Source organism: Myotis daubentonii, chromosome 5 (genome assembly GCF_963259705.1).
Source record: "Myotis daubentonii chromosome 5, mMyoDau2.1, whole genome shotgun sequence".
Classification (NCBI taxonomy): domain Eukaryota; kingdom Metazoa; phylum Chordata; class Mammalia; order Chiroptera; family Vespertilionidae; genus Myotis; species Myotis daubentonii.
The window spans coordinates 80556390-80572511 of NC_081844.1; the positions used below are offsets into that span (position 1 = coordinate 80556390).

The 16122-nt window shown below is 41.6% G+C and overlaps 1 protein-coding gene across 1 annotated transcript in view; it reads right to left on the bottom strand.

Moving 5' to 3' along the window:
* The window catches only part of KLHL3 (kelch like family member 3), a 115844-nt gene extending 101727 nt beyond the window's left edge, over positions 1 to 14117 (bottom strand). Inside the window, exon 1 of the mRNA XM_059698457.1 lies at positions 13600 to 14117. Coding sequence (XP_059554440.1) covers positions 13600 to 13655 — 56 coding nt within the window. The 5' untranslated portion in view covers positions 13656 to 14117. The remainder of the gene's footprint in view (positions 1 to 13599) is intronic.
* Positions 14118 to 16122: the final 2005 nt, after the last annotated feature.

A 16122-nucleotide genomic window follows, 5' to 3' on the forward strand; every position in this document is an offset into this window, starting at 1 on the left:
AGGCAGGGCTGACAGGCAACCATTGCTGTTCGCTCCGCCCTGGTGATTCCCTGAGACACCACTCAATTTACAACCCCACCCAAGCTGTGCACAGAGGCTTTTGCATACGAATGGCCTGGCCTTTCTCTGCCTAAAAACCTGTCAAACTGCAGCTGGGTTAGAGAACCCCAGAGCTTCTAAAAGAAGGCCTAAGGCTCATCAGCAGCCTGCATTGATTCACAGCTGTGCCTCATCTGGGCACCTCCAAACCCCCAACAAAGAGGAGGAATCTGCAGATCTCTCTGTAGCTCCTGCTGGGTGGCCTCAGGCAGTGACTGAATTTGCACCTCCTTGGAGATCCAAGAGCCAGTGTACCCAGTGGTCAGAGTGAGACCATCCAGATTACAACTCTTTACATCCATAAGAGACACACTCAGGGGGCAGACTCAGTGAGTGCCAAAGCCCCACTGAAGCAAGTCCTGCCCCCATAAGGGTGTCTCCAGCACAGAAGTTCTCCCATTGTAGATACAACTGGTCCTCACAGCAAATTGGCCTGGAGATCAATTCCTTCCAGTGATACCAATAGCAATCAAGGGTTAACTACAACAAGACTGTGTACACAGCCCACAAAGGGGTGCACCAAGAGTGTCCACCTCAGGTAATTAGGGAGGCTAAGCCACTGGGCCCTATAGAACACCTAACACACAAAGCCACTCTATCAACACAAAGAAGCAGCCAAAATGTGGAGACAAAGAAACAGGTCACAAATGAAAGAAATAGAGGAAAGCAAACTACGGGATATAGAGTTCAAAACCACAGTTATAAGGTTACTCAAGAATCTTCTAGAAACCTCCGAGAAATATAGTGAGACCCTCAAGGATATGAAAAAGGACCAATTATAAATTAAGTATACACTGACTGAAATAAAGAATAATATACAGAGATCCAACAGCAGACTAGAGGATCCCAAGAATCAAGTCAAAGATTTGAACTACAAAGAAGCAAAAAACACCCAACCAGAAAAGCAAAAGGAAAAAAGAATACAAAAATATGAAGATAGTGTAAGGAGCCTCTGGGACAGCTTCAAGTGTACCAACATCCGAATTATAGGGGTGCCAGAAGAAGAGAGAGACCAAGATATTGAAAACCTATTTGAAGAAATAATGACAGAAAACTTCCCCTACCTGGTGAAAGAAATTGACTTACAAGTCCAGGAAGCACAGAGAATCCCAAACAAAAGAAATCCAAAGAGGACCACACCAAGACACATCATAATTAAAATGCCAAGAGCAAAAGACAAAGAGAGAATATTAAAAGCAGCAATAGAAAAACAGTTAGTTACCTACAAGGGAGTACCCATACGACTGTCAGCTGATTTCTCAATAGAAACTATGCAGACCAGAAGGGAGTGGCAAGAAATATACAAAGTGATGAATAGCAAGAATCTACAACCAAGATTACTCTACCCAGCAAAGCTATCATTTCAAATTGAAGGTCAGATAAAGAGCTTCACAGATAAGAAAAAGCTAAAGGAGTTCATCACCGCCAAACCAGTATTATATGAAATGCTGAAGGGTATTCTTTAAGAAGAGGAAGAAGAAGAAAAAGGTAAAGGTAAAAATTATGAACAACAAAGTGACAACAAATACATATCTATCAACAAGTGAATCTAACAATCAAGTGAATAAAAAATCTGACGGACAGAATAAACTGGTGAATGGAATAGAATCAGGGGGATAGAAAGGGAGTGGACTGACAATTCTCAGGGGGAAGGGGGTGTGGGGGGTGCGGGAAGAGACTGGACCAAAATCGTACACCTATGGACGAGGACAGTGGGGGAGTAAGGGCAGAGGGTGGGGTGGGAACTGGGTGGAGAGGAACAACTGTAATAATCGGAACAATAAAGATTTATTAAAAAAAAAAAAACTCTTGAGAAAGGGAATGCTGTAGTTAAGAGAATGTTCCAGAGGACTGAGAGTCTCTATAGATCTCACACTGGGATTTGTTAACATTCAAATACAATCAAACATGCCCCAGACCCACAGCTCATCTGACCATGACAGACTCCTCCTTTGACTTCCTTCCCTACCTTCAGTTCAGCATGTAAATGTAAGCCACAGGCATCTAAACTGTGGGACTGTTTGGATTCTGAGTACAAAGAAATTAGCTGAGCACAGGACAATAAATATAAAGATGCACAAAGGCAAATGATTAGAGTCGTGTTTAAGGAGATAAAGAACATCTCAAAACTGAAAATGTGATCAGGAAGAGAGAGGACCGAGTAAAGATGAAAAACTTCATGTAAGAAATCCCACAAGCATAATTTATTGTTATTGTCCTTCCCTACTCCAAGGCCAGAAAGATAGTTTTTATTTTCTACTAACATTTTTACTTTTGATATTTAATCCCTTATATTATCTGATGTTGATTTTTGTGTCATGATGTGAAAAAGGGATCTAATTTCCCCCCCCATAAGTTCCACTTGTTGATTACTTCTTATTTTTCCCACTCACCTGTCATTGCCATGCCACCTTAGGTCCCTATCAAAGTTCCAAACATACAGGGATCTATTTCTTGACACTAACTTATTCCATTGGTCAGTTTGCCTGCCTCTGTACCCATAATACATTATTTCTGTAGCTCCATAATAAGACCTGATATCTGATAGAGCAAGTCCCCAATCCTATTATTATGTTTCAGATGTGTTTTGATCATGCCAGTCTCTTTACTTGTTCATACAAATTTTAGTATCAGTTTGTCAAGTTCTATGAAAGACTCTGATGGGATTTTGATAGAAACTGCATTGAATTTATAGATCAATTTAAATAGAACTGACATCTTTATGATATTGTGTCTTCCAATCCATGAACATGAAATATCTCTCCATTTATTTAGGTCCTCTTTAATGTCACTCAAACTTTAATATTTTTCTGCATGGGGAACCTTACACATATATCATTATATTTATTCACTTTATGATTTTTGTTGCTATTTTATAATGGAAATTATGTCATTTTAAATTATATTTTCTGATTATTATGGTTTATAAAATGCAACTGATTTTTGCAAACTGATCTTATATCTAGCCACCTTACCAACTGTTTCTATTATTTCTAACTATTTGTCTGAAGATTTAATTAGGTGATCTATATTAATAACCTCATTGCCTGCATTTACTGCAAGAGTGTTTTTCCTCTTTTCCAATTCTTAGGGCTTTAGTTTCTTTTTGCAAGAAATTCTGCACTGGCTAGGATGGTCACACAATGTTGAACAGAAAGTGTGCTAATAAATATTTTTCTCATCCTTCTCATGTTAAAGATGCTTCTAATGTTTTCTTACTGTGTTTGCTGTAGGATTTTTGTAGATGCCCTTTCTTCATCAAATTAAGAAAATTTTCATATATATTACTGTTCTTTAACCATAAAGTATACTGAATTTTATCAAATGTTTTTGCAAATCTAATGAATTATGTGAATTTTTCCTTTTATTCTTTTAATATGGTAAATAATGTTAATATATATTCTAATACTAAACCATACTTGCATTCCTGGGATAAATCTAAAAACTATAAAACACTGCACAAATATTCATTATAATTTTCAAATTGTAGAGAGACCTAAAAGCCAGGAAGAGAAACTGTCATTTGGTATCGATCAGGGAACCACTGAAGGTTTTTAATAGGGAACTAATAAAAGCCTAGTGGACAAACATTTTAGTTCTATTTCGCATACATGGAGTGGATGTAGACCAAATAGAGACATATTGGAAGCAATGACAATCTCCAGTATGATTAGTGGCAGGATGGCTCGCTCTTCCTTGTTGTGTTGCTCTTGACACTTTCCAGCCTTCCAGAATGGCCCAATAATGATATATCCCTGTTAAAAATATTGTGTTTACCAAAGTTCTCAATCATAGATTGTCTGTTGTCAGAGAATTAAATTTCAACAAAATGCAATTCACACTGAAGCTTCCCTAAAAGAACAACTTGATGACTACAGGGCTGGCTAAGGAAAGGACATCTGGTTTCCTCATTCCACCCTTGATGCAAAGGCAAGGCTTGACATCAGAAGGAGCCCAAGGTCTCTAACATCCCTTGCTCCCCTTGGGTGTGAAGACACAGGAAGTCTGAGGTGGAATATCTCATTTCTGGAAAATACAAGCTTCTTAGCAACTCACTGGCCTTCCAGGGAATAGGAAGTTAAGTAACTTCTTAAGTAAGGAGAGGATCTAAGGACTCGGAGCAGCTAAGAATCTTGTACAAGATCACAGATAATAAGTGGCAGAGATGGGATCTGAGCTCAGGTGTCCTTGACTTGAATCAGCCCAAGTTATTTCCACCACAACCCATGCCCTCCAGCAATATAGTACATAAATATATGTATGCGCGTGCACACACACACACACACACACACACACACACACACACACACACACGCCTCAGCCTAGGATCACATGCTCAGACAGAGTTGCTAGATCCCACCATTCTCTCCCCTATACCTTTCTCCCTCCATTCATACCAGATCTTAACTAATTGATCCCCAACAGATAGCCAATTCCACTTTCTCAAGGCCCAATCTCCAGCATGCTCAGTTCTTGATACCAAACAAGTCTGGCGGATTCCCCCTTCCCACCTGTGAAACATAAACCATCCTGAGGTATATTCTCCTCTCTTGCCCATACTTTTCACCCTACTCAGACCCAGCCAAAATCATACACACACACACACACACACACACACACACACACACACACTTCTTTGGGCAAACTCAGCCTACTCCTCACCTTCCCTCAGTCTACTCTTCTTTCTGTGTTTTCTATCACCAAGGCATAATCAACAACCCACTCACCTATCCAAGGCAGAAACTGGGATGTCATCTCTCTCTCTCTTCCCTCTTCTCTCTTCTGCTCTCTCTCTCTCTCTCTTTCTTTCTCTCTCTCTCTCTCTCTCTCTCTCTCTCTCTCTCTCTCTCTCTCTCTCCCCTCACATACAGCCATAGTCCTATCATATCTATGTCCTTTAATATCTTTCCATGCCATTCCCTTCTCAGTCACTGTTACTACAACCTCAGTCTACCAGTGGTCGGCAAACTCATTAGTCAACAGAGCCAAATATCAACAGTACAATGATTGAAATTTCTTTTGAGAGCCAAATTTCTTAAACCTAAACTATATTGGTAGGTACATTGATATTAACTTAATTAGGGTACTCCTAAGGCAGTGATGGTGAACCTATGACATGCGTGTCAGAGGTGACACACGAACTCATTTTTTTGGTTGATTTTTCTTTGTTAAATGGCATTTAAATATGTAAAATAAATATCAAAAATATAAATCTTTGTTTTACTATGGTTGCAAATATCAAAAAATTTCTATATGTGACATGGCACCAGAGTTAAGTTAGGGTTTTTCAAAATGCTGACACGCCCAGCTCAAAAGGTTCGCCATCACTGTCCTAAGGCTTAGGAAGAGCCACAGTCAAAGGGCCAAAGAGCCGCATGTGGCTCACGAGCCGCAGTTTGCCAACCACGGGTCTAAGCCATCATAATCTCTTGTTTTATTACTATGATAACCTCCTCCCAGACTCCAGAGTGATCTTCACAGAATGTCAGTGTAAGCATGGCATGTTCTATCTAGAACAAATCTCAGAGACTTAACCTGGCCCTTCATAATCCCATCATTTTCCTGAAGACTTCTTGTTACCGTAGTACTAAAAATACTTGCAACTGCCTAAATATACCAGGCTCTTTTGCCCTATCCCCATTCTCCCTGATGTCTAGTTCATTCCTTTCAGCCCTTCAAGCCTCTTGCTGGGATCTTCCTATCATCCTCCACTACCCACTACCAGTGGTTCTCAACCTTCTGGCCCTTTAAATACAGTTTCTCATGTTGTGACCCAACCATAAAATTATTTTCGTTGCTACTTCATAACTTTAATGTTGCTACTGTTATGAATCGTAATGTAAATATCTGATATGCAGGATGGTCTTAGGCGACCCCTATGAAAGGGTCGTTCAACCGCCAAAGGGGTCACAACCCACAGGTTGAGAACCACTGCACTAGATTAATTTTCCTTCCTATGTGTTCCCATGGTACTCTGTGCCTCCCTCTATATAATAATGTAATTATCTCTTACTTCTCTGTCTCCCCCACACAGTATGTGCTGGAAATGTTTAACAGTTGGTTTCAAGGAAGGGAGCCCTGATTTTTAACATTTGACAATTTCCATGGTGTAAATACTCCCCCCACAACATATTTCAATCTACTAACACACTCTCACTGAGTATATGGAGGTGGGAAGAAATGTGCAGCAAGCACATCATTATATCACCATAAAATATTTCCACTATACAGATATAAGAGACATAGTCCAAGACAGTGGTTGCCAATCTTTCGGACCTCATGGACCACCAGTGGTCCATGGACCACCAGTTGGTGACTGCTGGTCAGGAGACATAAATCATAGTAAAATAAATGGGAAGTGATGAGTTTTGAGTGTTTATTACACTTGTTTTTAATATAATTAAGTTACATAATTTAATTTTTAATAAAAGTTGTATTTAAAAACTGACTCATAAAATTCCTAAAAATTTAATAAGCAGCTCTTGCAAGTGGATGATTGTTGGCTCAAGCACAACACTGCTCACCCAACCTTGAGCTCCGTGAAAAACAGGATGGTGTCTTATTTCCCTCTCTATTCTTAGCTTCTGGCACATGACAGGTGCTCAATAAATGATTATTTGAGTAAATGAAGGAATAGGTAAGTAAATGAGGTATAACTACCAACTATTCCGTCTTTCTTCACTTCCCCTTATAAAAATAATTATGGCTTTATCCTTCTCAACTTCCCCTCCTTCTTTCCCCATGGGGGATTTGAGGAATTATTTCTTAGCTGTCTGGTTCCCTGTATTGGTGATACAGAATCAGGAGGATGGGGGGGGGGGGGGCGGGGGCAGAGAAAGCCAGCATCAACTAAAGAAAAGGGAAGCAGCAAGAACAGTTTCTATTGCTGCTTACTATGTCAGTTCTTAGGCTCTTTCCATCGCTGAGGAAAATTCAGCCAATGAATGGAAAGGAAAAGACACTAGATAGCAAGTCAGCAAAGTGGGAAACAGAAAAGCCTCTGAGCAGGCTGATTGTGCAGAGGTATTTGGGGGATCTGTCAGATGAGGAGCTCCAGCGCATGCAGGGTGTGAAAGAGGAGAGGAAAGGGTAGCCTTAGAAATGCTGCTGAAGCTGGGAACTACATAGCCTGTAAAAGGCTTCAAGAGATGCAAATAAAGTTTAGGCAGAGTGGGTTGATACTGGGCAACATACACAGAGCCCAGGCACATTATATTTAAGCTACAGATGAGACAGAAGAAAGGCAAAGTCTCTTAAAGAAGGGGAAAAACTAGCCTGGCTGGTGTCGCTAGTAGTTGAAAGTCGACCCATGAACCAGGAGGTCATGATTCGACTCCCAGTCAGGGTACATGCCTGGGTTATGGGCTCAATCCCCAGTAGGAGACGAGCAGGAAGCAGCCAATCAATAATTTTCTCTCATCATTGATGCTTCTTCCTCCCTATAAAATCAATAAAAACGTATTTTTTAAAAAATAAGAAAAAAATAAAACTATCCCAAATCATTAAAATCCCTCATAAAAAAAAAAAAAATGCACCCTTTAGAAACGGAAACTAAAAAACAAGAATCAGAGAGAGAAAGCCTTTGGTCCCACTCACCCCACACTATCCAGGAAAGAAAATGACTTAATTACCAAACATAGTCATTTGGTTCAGCCTCAGGTCAGATCCCTGTGTAAAGCTTAAGTGCCATAACTTAGCTCCTAGTTTACTATGCAGCCTTTTGATCAAATTAGCCTCCCCCACGGTTCTCCTTCAGGAAGCAAGAAAAGTGGTGGCAGGCCCTCAGGAACATCTTGCCAGTAATAGTTTTCACGGCAAATTAACAAACTGTTGTACGCCAGGTTCTTGTGAGTTCATCAGCTTGACTCTGCTTCTCCAAGTCTGGGCAGCAATAGAACGCTGACAAGTTAGGATTTTGGAATCTACAGGGATCTGGGCAAACTGCAGATCTAGCATGTTTCCCAACCCTAAAGCGCAAGGAATGACCACTGACTTGGGATAATGTGCACAACCTATCAGGCCAAGGGGGCTCACTTCTTATGTCCTACTCTCTGAGGTTCTTCACTGTGCGGCCAAACCAGGCCGAATGAAAAGACTGGATCCTCTAGGACCTGTGACACAGCACTACCTCACCCCATGGACTGCAGGAAACTGCAGCGCTTACTGGTGTCAACATTATTCATTGTTTTGAATTTGGAATTTTCCCACAAGCCCACCATAATTCATCAAAGCCAACCAGCAGCTGTTGCCATTCTTACAATCAAGCTCAAGAACAGGTATGTTACTAATCACATTCCTAAGGGTCCAATTCACAGACTGCTTCCTTCAAAACCCAGGGGTAAAAATCTCTTAAGTGGGCTGTGTAAAAATGTGAAGCACAAGAGAACCGCTTGAGTTCAGACAGAATTAGACAAGGAGCAAGAAAGACTAAAAGAAAGCACACCCTTTGTTAAGTGGTATTTTGGAAGCCAAACTTCTGTTTGGTTTGAATAGGAAAACTGAGCTTTTCCATGTGTGTAGTTTTGATAAAGGCTACAATAGACATTCATAAATTAAAAAGAAAAGTCCAGGAAAATTGTGCTGAGACTCTAAAAGTCTTTATAAATTATAAAAAGTTACAGATACCTAGCTTGAGAACCACAGAACTTATTTAATGGGGGAGGTGGGAATCTGAGAACAAAGCATGTTCAATTTATTTTTTATATAGTTTATTAATGTTCTTTTCAGGCTAACCTAGTTCTAGGGTTCATCTAGCAACTGAAAAAAATTAGGTCAGTTCTACAATGGCAAATTTCATCAAATAAAGAACTTGCTTTAGAAAAGTTATCCAAAAATGTTTCTGTCTGGATCTGGAATAATCTAAAACCTAGCAAGCAAGATCCTAAAAAACCCAAACCTGAGTATGGGGAAACTACATGGTTTCTGTCACTGGTTGTTTTTGTTGTTTTGTTTTGTTTTGTTTTGTTTTGAGGGTGTATTTTGTTTTGTTTTGTTTTTCAGTTGAAAACCTTATTTCACCAAAAAGTTTTTCCAAAATGGAAAATTTTATTTCAATTATCATGGGTAAAATGCACATCTGCTTCAGGCAACAGTGATGTTCAAAAATTTCTTCAAAAGTTCCTACCCACGACTTCTGAGGCTGGAGAGGACTCAGCAAAGTGCTGTGTGAAGAAAAAAAAAGCTTAAGTGCTGCACTCAACACTTGTTCTTCCCTGGATCTTGACTGCATTTTTTACTTAGCATCGCAAAACTCAGCCTTTAGAGAGCCTCAGTTTTCTAAATTGTGTCTTCTCAGAAAATATGATCTATCTGCTCCTGGATCGAGGGCAAAGAGATACGCTCCGTCCTGTCCCAAAGCTCCCCAAAGGTCCAGGAGCAGGCCCCCCTCTGTAAAGGTGAGCCATTCTCCCTCTGAGGACTGTTCACACAAATTCATGGCATAATCTTGGGTGCCTGGGGCCCACCTCAAGCAGGGGCATCCTGATGCCTCTGATGAAGGAAACCACAATTTTAAGAAAAACAAACAAACAACTTCCCCTTTTTATGATGTTTCTTCCAGAAGTGTGGTTCTCTGCAACTCTTGCAGATATGCCAGAGACTAGGCCTGAAAATAATTTTTTAAATTATGGCAAAGTATATATAACATGAAATTTATATTTTAACCATCTTTAACTGTACATTTCAGCAGCATTAAGTACATTTATGTTGTTGTGCAACCATCACCACCATCCATCTCCAGAACATTTTCATTTTCCCAAACTGAAACTCTACCCATTAAACAATTATAACTCTCCATTTCTCCCTCTCCCCAACCATTAGCAACCACCATTATATTTTCTGTCTCTATTAATTTGACTACTCTAGGTATCTCATATAAGTCAGAAATTTATTTTAATTCATCCATAAGTATGATTTCCAGAACTGAAATAAAATCCCAATAGCAAGAGCAACTGCCATTTTCAATGTCTATCTGCTCTATGCACGCACAAATACATACACACACACATGCTATCACTGTAGTAACTGAGAGCCTTTTTCTTTGCAAAACAGAAGACAGAATCATCTTCCTCTGACAAACCAAGCCACAGCAATTCTTCACACAGAGAGATGGGAAACAGCTTCAGAAGGACCCATAGAGCTGGAGAGCTTGCAGGATACAACAAAAATGAGTGTAAATTCACAGGTTCTTCTTAAGATTTTGGCCTGAACAAAGGTGTATTCAGTGGTTCCAAACCTCAGGAAGTCTATAAAAAAAAGGACTGAGGTAGGTCTTGTTGAAACCTAGAAGAAATGCCACCCCTATATCTGAGTACAAGAAGATAGTTTAGGTAAAAGAAATCCTGGCCTGATAAACTCTCCCTAATTTTCTCATGGGAATGGTCCCATATAATCTGCTTTGGATGACAAATATAGGAAGGCCCTAAAATAAGTTATGTTAGTATCCCAGTAGAGTCATGGGATTCAGCAGGTCAATAAATGAATACCAATGATAACAGCAACTAGCATTTCCTGAGTACTTCCTCTGTTCCAGAAAAACTTGACTAGGTGCTTTATACATTTTTTCTCATTTGATCTTCACAACAACCCCATGAGGTATAAATACTATTACTCCTTTTGCACCAAAAAGAAAAATTATTTCTGAAGAAATGTGACACACTCAAGGTCACACAGTTTATGAAGTAGATTCACTGCAAGATCTGTTACTCCAAAGCCCATGCTTTCAATTAATAGCCTTTAAAGGTAGAAGTTATTTTCATACCCTTATGGCAAAGAAAGAAAATTGTTCATTAAAAATCTCTTGGCTGAAAATGTTTAATGCTTAAACACAGCCCCAATTAAGCTTCATCAGGTTAAGTGTGGAACAAGCCCCAGATTCAGGATTCCTCCAGTCTCTGGAGGTTTGACATGTGATCCTAGGCCAGTCACTCAGCTTCTCTGACCCTGGGTTTCTCAGGGAACTTGTAAAACAAGACTAATTCCCCAGTTCTCTCCTACCTCAAAGCATTCCATAGGGTCAATTACCCGTACTGAGATAAAAAGGCCGATATCTAAGGATGAACCTATTGGCCAAAAGTTTTCAATCTCCTCTCTAACCAGCTTGCTTTTTAATTATCAGAGCCTCCCACAGAAGTTATCAACTAATCAGCAAATTATTATCCAGGACCTACTATGCACGCAGTCACAGAGCAGTTCACTGAGGACTATTCAGAGGTACAGGTACCATCCTTGTCCTTGAGGACCTGTCTCCAAGTTTGGGGACTTATAAGATATAAAAAACAAAAGCACAAAAATTCTGGTGGCTTCATCTATTATTTGGAACCCAACTATGAGATACTGAGAGATACTGGAATTCAGAAGAGCATCAGCTGGGACTAGAAAAGCTGAGATTTCAGAAGACAAATGCTTGGCATGGTAAGTTGGTCCTGGGGTAGAAACAAAATATAGTGAGCTGAGTGACCTGATGAATGTTGGAAGATGCTCAGTTTGTATTTCTCGCTTCTCTCTGTCTCCAATACAGGAAAAGCATAAGAACATATGCAAAAGCCAGGTGTTATAAAGCAAACTATATCAGCCATGCCAGCTGAAAGGCACTGAATATTGAAATACAAGAGAGTTCCTTGAGGGCATGGACCCATTACATTTCTTAATACAGTCCTGGGAACACATTAGGTGCCCAAAAATGCTTGGGAAGCAGTACTGTGATCTGCTGCTGCTAGTCTCACATGGACCTTTCAGCCCATTATACCATGAGTCAAGAAAATAGGCCTGGTCCAGACCCTCTAGCCTTCATTCACATCACCCTGACCCTACTGCTAGATGCCATACAACAGAAAGGTGAAGACACTGCCCACCTCTGCCCCAAGTCTAGGAAACAAGCTACATGGAGTCCAACGCTATGCTTTTGCTGCAAAGAGCATCCAGGGACAGACTGCACCAGCAGCATACTCTGTCCAAAAAGCCCCAGATTCTTGAAGTCACATCAAGAAACACAGTCCTGCCCTGGCAGATGTGGCTCAGTGGTTGGAGCATCGGCCATGTACTGAAGGGTCGTGGGTTCAATTCCCAGTCAAGGGCATGTACCTGGGTTGGAGGTTCAAATCCCAGCCTTGGTTGGGGCCCGTGTAAGAGGCAACCAACCAATGTGTCTCCCTCACATTAATGTTTCTCTCTCCCTCCCTCCCTCTTCTTTCTTCCCTCTTTCTCCCTCCCCCCCTCCCTCCCTTCCACTTTCTCCAAAAATCAATGGAAAAAATATCCTCAGGTGAGGATTAACAAAAAGAAAAAAAGAAAGAAACACAGCCCCTGAGGCCTGTTCAGAAAAGAGAACACCCAGCAATCATGTCAGGCCTCATGAGGTCTAGAGATGTTTAATGACATCACTCTGCACCACGAGGTGCAAGAGTTGGGGCAATCTGTGCAAAGGAAGTGTTTATTGCGGTACTCTCCAGACAGTGTGGATTTAATTAAACCTGTTATTTAACCAGCGGGTTACCATCTGCATCAAACCGACAACTCAAAGCAGCAGCCCTCCCCTCAGTGTGCACTTGCATGACCTGACCCCTCCCTGCTGCCATCTCACCTAGAGGAAAATGACAAGCCTTGTTCTCTATCAGCTGCAGATGCAGAATGAAGAGGCTGGCACAACATGAGATGTTTTGGCACACAGAGGAATGACCCTCCATGCATTGCACTGGGCACCTTCACAGTAAAAGAATCAGATCCCCAGATAATAGTTTAAAATTTATAAACATGTGCTTGCCAGGAAATAAACCCTTACTAGTTAGATCCTGCTCAACAGATTGCTGATTCCTATTTCATAAGAAACCCCTGGTAAAGAAGCAAGAGTTCCTCTTAAGAACACACCTCCCAGTATCATTTATAAACTTTTCAATGCCAATGAAAGTCAGATCAGAGTGAGTGTCATCTGATAGGTTTCTCTCCTTCTTACCTGAATTTGTGTGCGTATAAAGGCACACAGGCACGCACGCAGGCACGCACGCTCACACACACACACACACACACACACAACACTTTTAGGAACGACATTACCATAACATGGTTCCTGAAGATTTGAGCACTTCAGTGTGAAAATGAAATCACTCTATGCCTGGCCAGCCCTGCTATAACATCAAAACACACACACCACCACCACCACCACCACCACCACCAAAGAAAAAACACCCCGGGAAAGTAGCCAGGAAAGGGAAATGGCTTGAGAAAGGCATTCCTGATTCAGCCCATGCTGAAACTATTCCCAAACACCAGCCAGGAAGTCCTCTCGCAGGGTGCTCCGCTGCCCAGCAAATCCAGATCTGCCTTTATGGAAGCTAATCTCTGGAGAAAGGGGCTTCCCTGCTCTATTCGGTCTCCCGCTGGGATCCATCAGTGGCCAGGTCTTCCTTCCGACCCTGCCTAGCTAATGCAAACACAAAAGCTGGTGGCTGCCGCACGAGCACACATTCACTTACACACACACACAACACACTTGCTCATACATACCTTTCAGCCTCCATTGTGCAAGGCCCAGCGGGAGTGGCAGCTGCTGAATTGTGCATGCACCCGGAGATCCTAGCTCTGTTCTCGGTTTTCGCAGCCAACCAGCAGGAGATCTGATCAGCAACAGTGATTCAGCATGGCTGCAAATGAAGCCTCCTCCCTCTCGGTCCTCCTTCCTCTGACTTACTAGCGGCAGCTTCTACCGCAGAAGCAGCAGCAACAGAAAATGTCTTACCCAGAGCTCCCTGCAGTCCTTTCAGCAGCTAAAAGCAGCAACCCAGTTGCTCCCCCTCCCCCGCAGGCTTGCTGCTCCTCCGTCTCCTAGGAACAGCGCAGCTCCAGCAACCCAACTGCGGTGCCACCTTTCCAACTGCCTCCACATCTGCCCAGGCATCCCCAGCCCAGGCGACTTGCCTACCCCAAGGACTCGCGTCTTCTCTGCCTAGACTGCAAAGACTCAGGCAGTTATTCACTAGCCCAAGAAATACTGGCCCCCACCTCCTCCCCTGCCCCCATCAGCTATGAGTCTGTCAGCCCGGCCAGATTGCTGGAATGAGGAGGCCCCTCCCTCTGAGGCTTGCAGTGGAATTTATCCACCTGGGGAAATTGACTTGTAGGTCAGCTCATGTTCCAATTGCTTCTCCCAAAATCTACAGTAGCTCTGAGAGTCTGATAGATAGGGAATAGTTAGGGGGAAAGGGCCTGATACAACTGAGAAGAATGCACAGAGAAATTAGAAAAGAAAACTGGTAGATATAGGTGAAAATGAAACAAGCCCCATTTTACTGCAAGAGGCCAAATTTCATAGCACAAACCTAAAATAGCTTCCTAAAGTCTGTCGTATTGAAATTTGACTAAGCTGTGCTCTATCTACTAAGTCTCCCACTGACTCCCCATCTCCAGCCTAAGTATCTCACACCCTGTTAACTCCAGCTGTTGAGACTCAATTTAGACTAACTTAACTCTAAAACATAATCTTGGGGAGGCAGGAGGCCAGTCTGTGTCCTAGCCACAGCCAAGAGGCTTAGCGGTAACTAAGGCAATCAGCCACTGATGATTGACTCTGCACAAAAATGGGTTTAGAAGCTTCCCTGATGCCTCAGGAAATCACACCTGGGCATCCCTATTCTGGGACCCTCCATGGCACACCTGTGCTTCTCTGGATCCACACTACCACTAGCTATCTGAGTGACTTTCAGCAAGTCTTTTCTTCACTGTGGACCTCAGCCCCTCATCTCAGGATGAGACCAGACAATTTCAAGAGTCCCTTTCACCTCTAAAATCACAATGAGTGTAAAAAAAAGTCTTAATGTTCCATTTTTCTTCTCATTAGAGTAACCCATGAGATTGTTTTAAGGAGAAAATCTATTGGACTCTAATTTTTTGTAGGATGCTTCAGGGAAAGTATGAGAGATGCTCTATAAATCTATTATTGTTATAATTTAGGCCTTTTTTCACTGCTACAAAGCCCTGAAACCAAGGCGGGAAGGAGGGGCACTGAGGTAATATAAACTAAGAGTAACTTAAAACTTAATTTAGTCTGTTGAACTCAAACTGGCTAGGATGTTATTCTCAAAGATTATCTCTGATACGTCAGGGCCTTCTTAGATTAGGCCATTACCCAAATTCATTCTTTCTCAAATGAGAAGAAACCTAGGTGGTCTTATTTACACCCATCAGCCCTGTATCACCACTTCTTCTCACAATACTTCTCTCATCTTTTGCCTGCTCTGTCTCTTCCTCCTCTAATCAGTCTTATGGCTCTATTCCAGATATTTCCTCTTGCAGTAAAGCACACAGACCAGGAGTAGCTAACATCACAAATAAGGAAACTGAATCCCAGAATCCGTGCCAAAGTGCAGACATCCACCAGGAAGACAACTGGGTGATTCATAAAAAGGACATACAAATAAGAGGAGTCTCTCTTTTATAACTTCATACCTTCATTCACAACTTCACCAATCAGGAAATGAGGGAAATGTCACATCTAACAAACCAGAAAGAAAGAAAGAAAAAAAGGCCAGGAAAGGAAATATACAAGGGCTGAACATATTCAGGTTTCAATATTACAACTACTGAGGGGCAGTTTAAAACTTTACAGACTTTTCTTTGCAATCTACTTTTGCCATGCTAACTATCACTACAATGTATGTGTTGAAACCATACTACTACCATCTACACCGCTCACTTTATCCACAAGAAGTACACAGGAGAGAGACGATTCAGAGAAGGTAATCAAGAAAATACTATCTAGTAAAACCAGGGCCAGAGCTAGGCCAAGAATTAGTCTCCAGACTGCTGGCACAAAGTTCCTGCCCTAATCATCTCTAGTTTGGGCTACGGTTTACATCTTCTACCTCATTATCCAAATGTTTTCTGGGCCACAACCTGAACCTGTTTGCTCTAGGGTAACCTTCCTGAATGGGCTTCAGATTAAGAAAAGTTGCTAATGAATTCTTGCAATGGAGGAAAGTTAAAAGAACCAAAATACAGTGGGGCCTTGACTTACAAGTGTCCCGACTAACG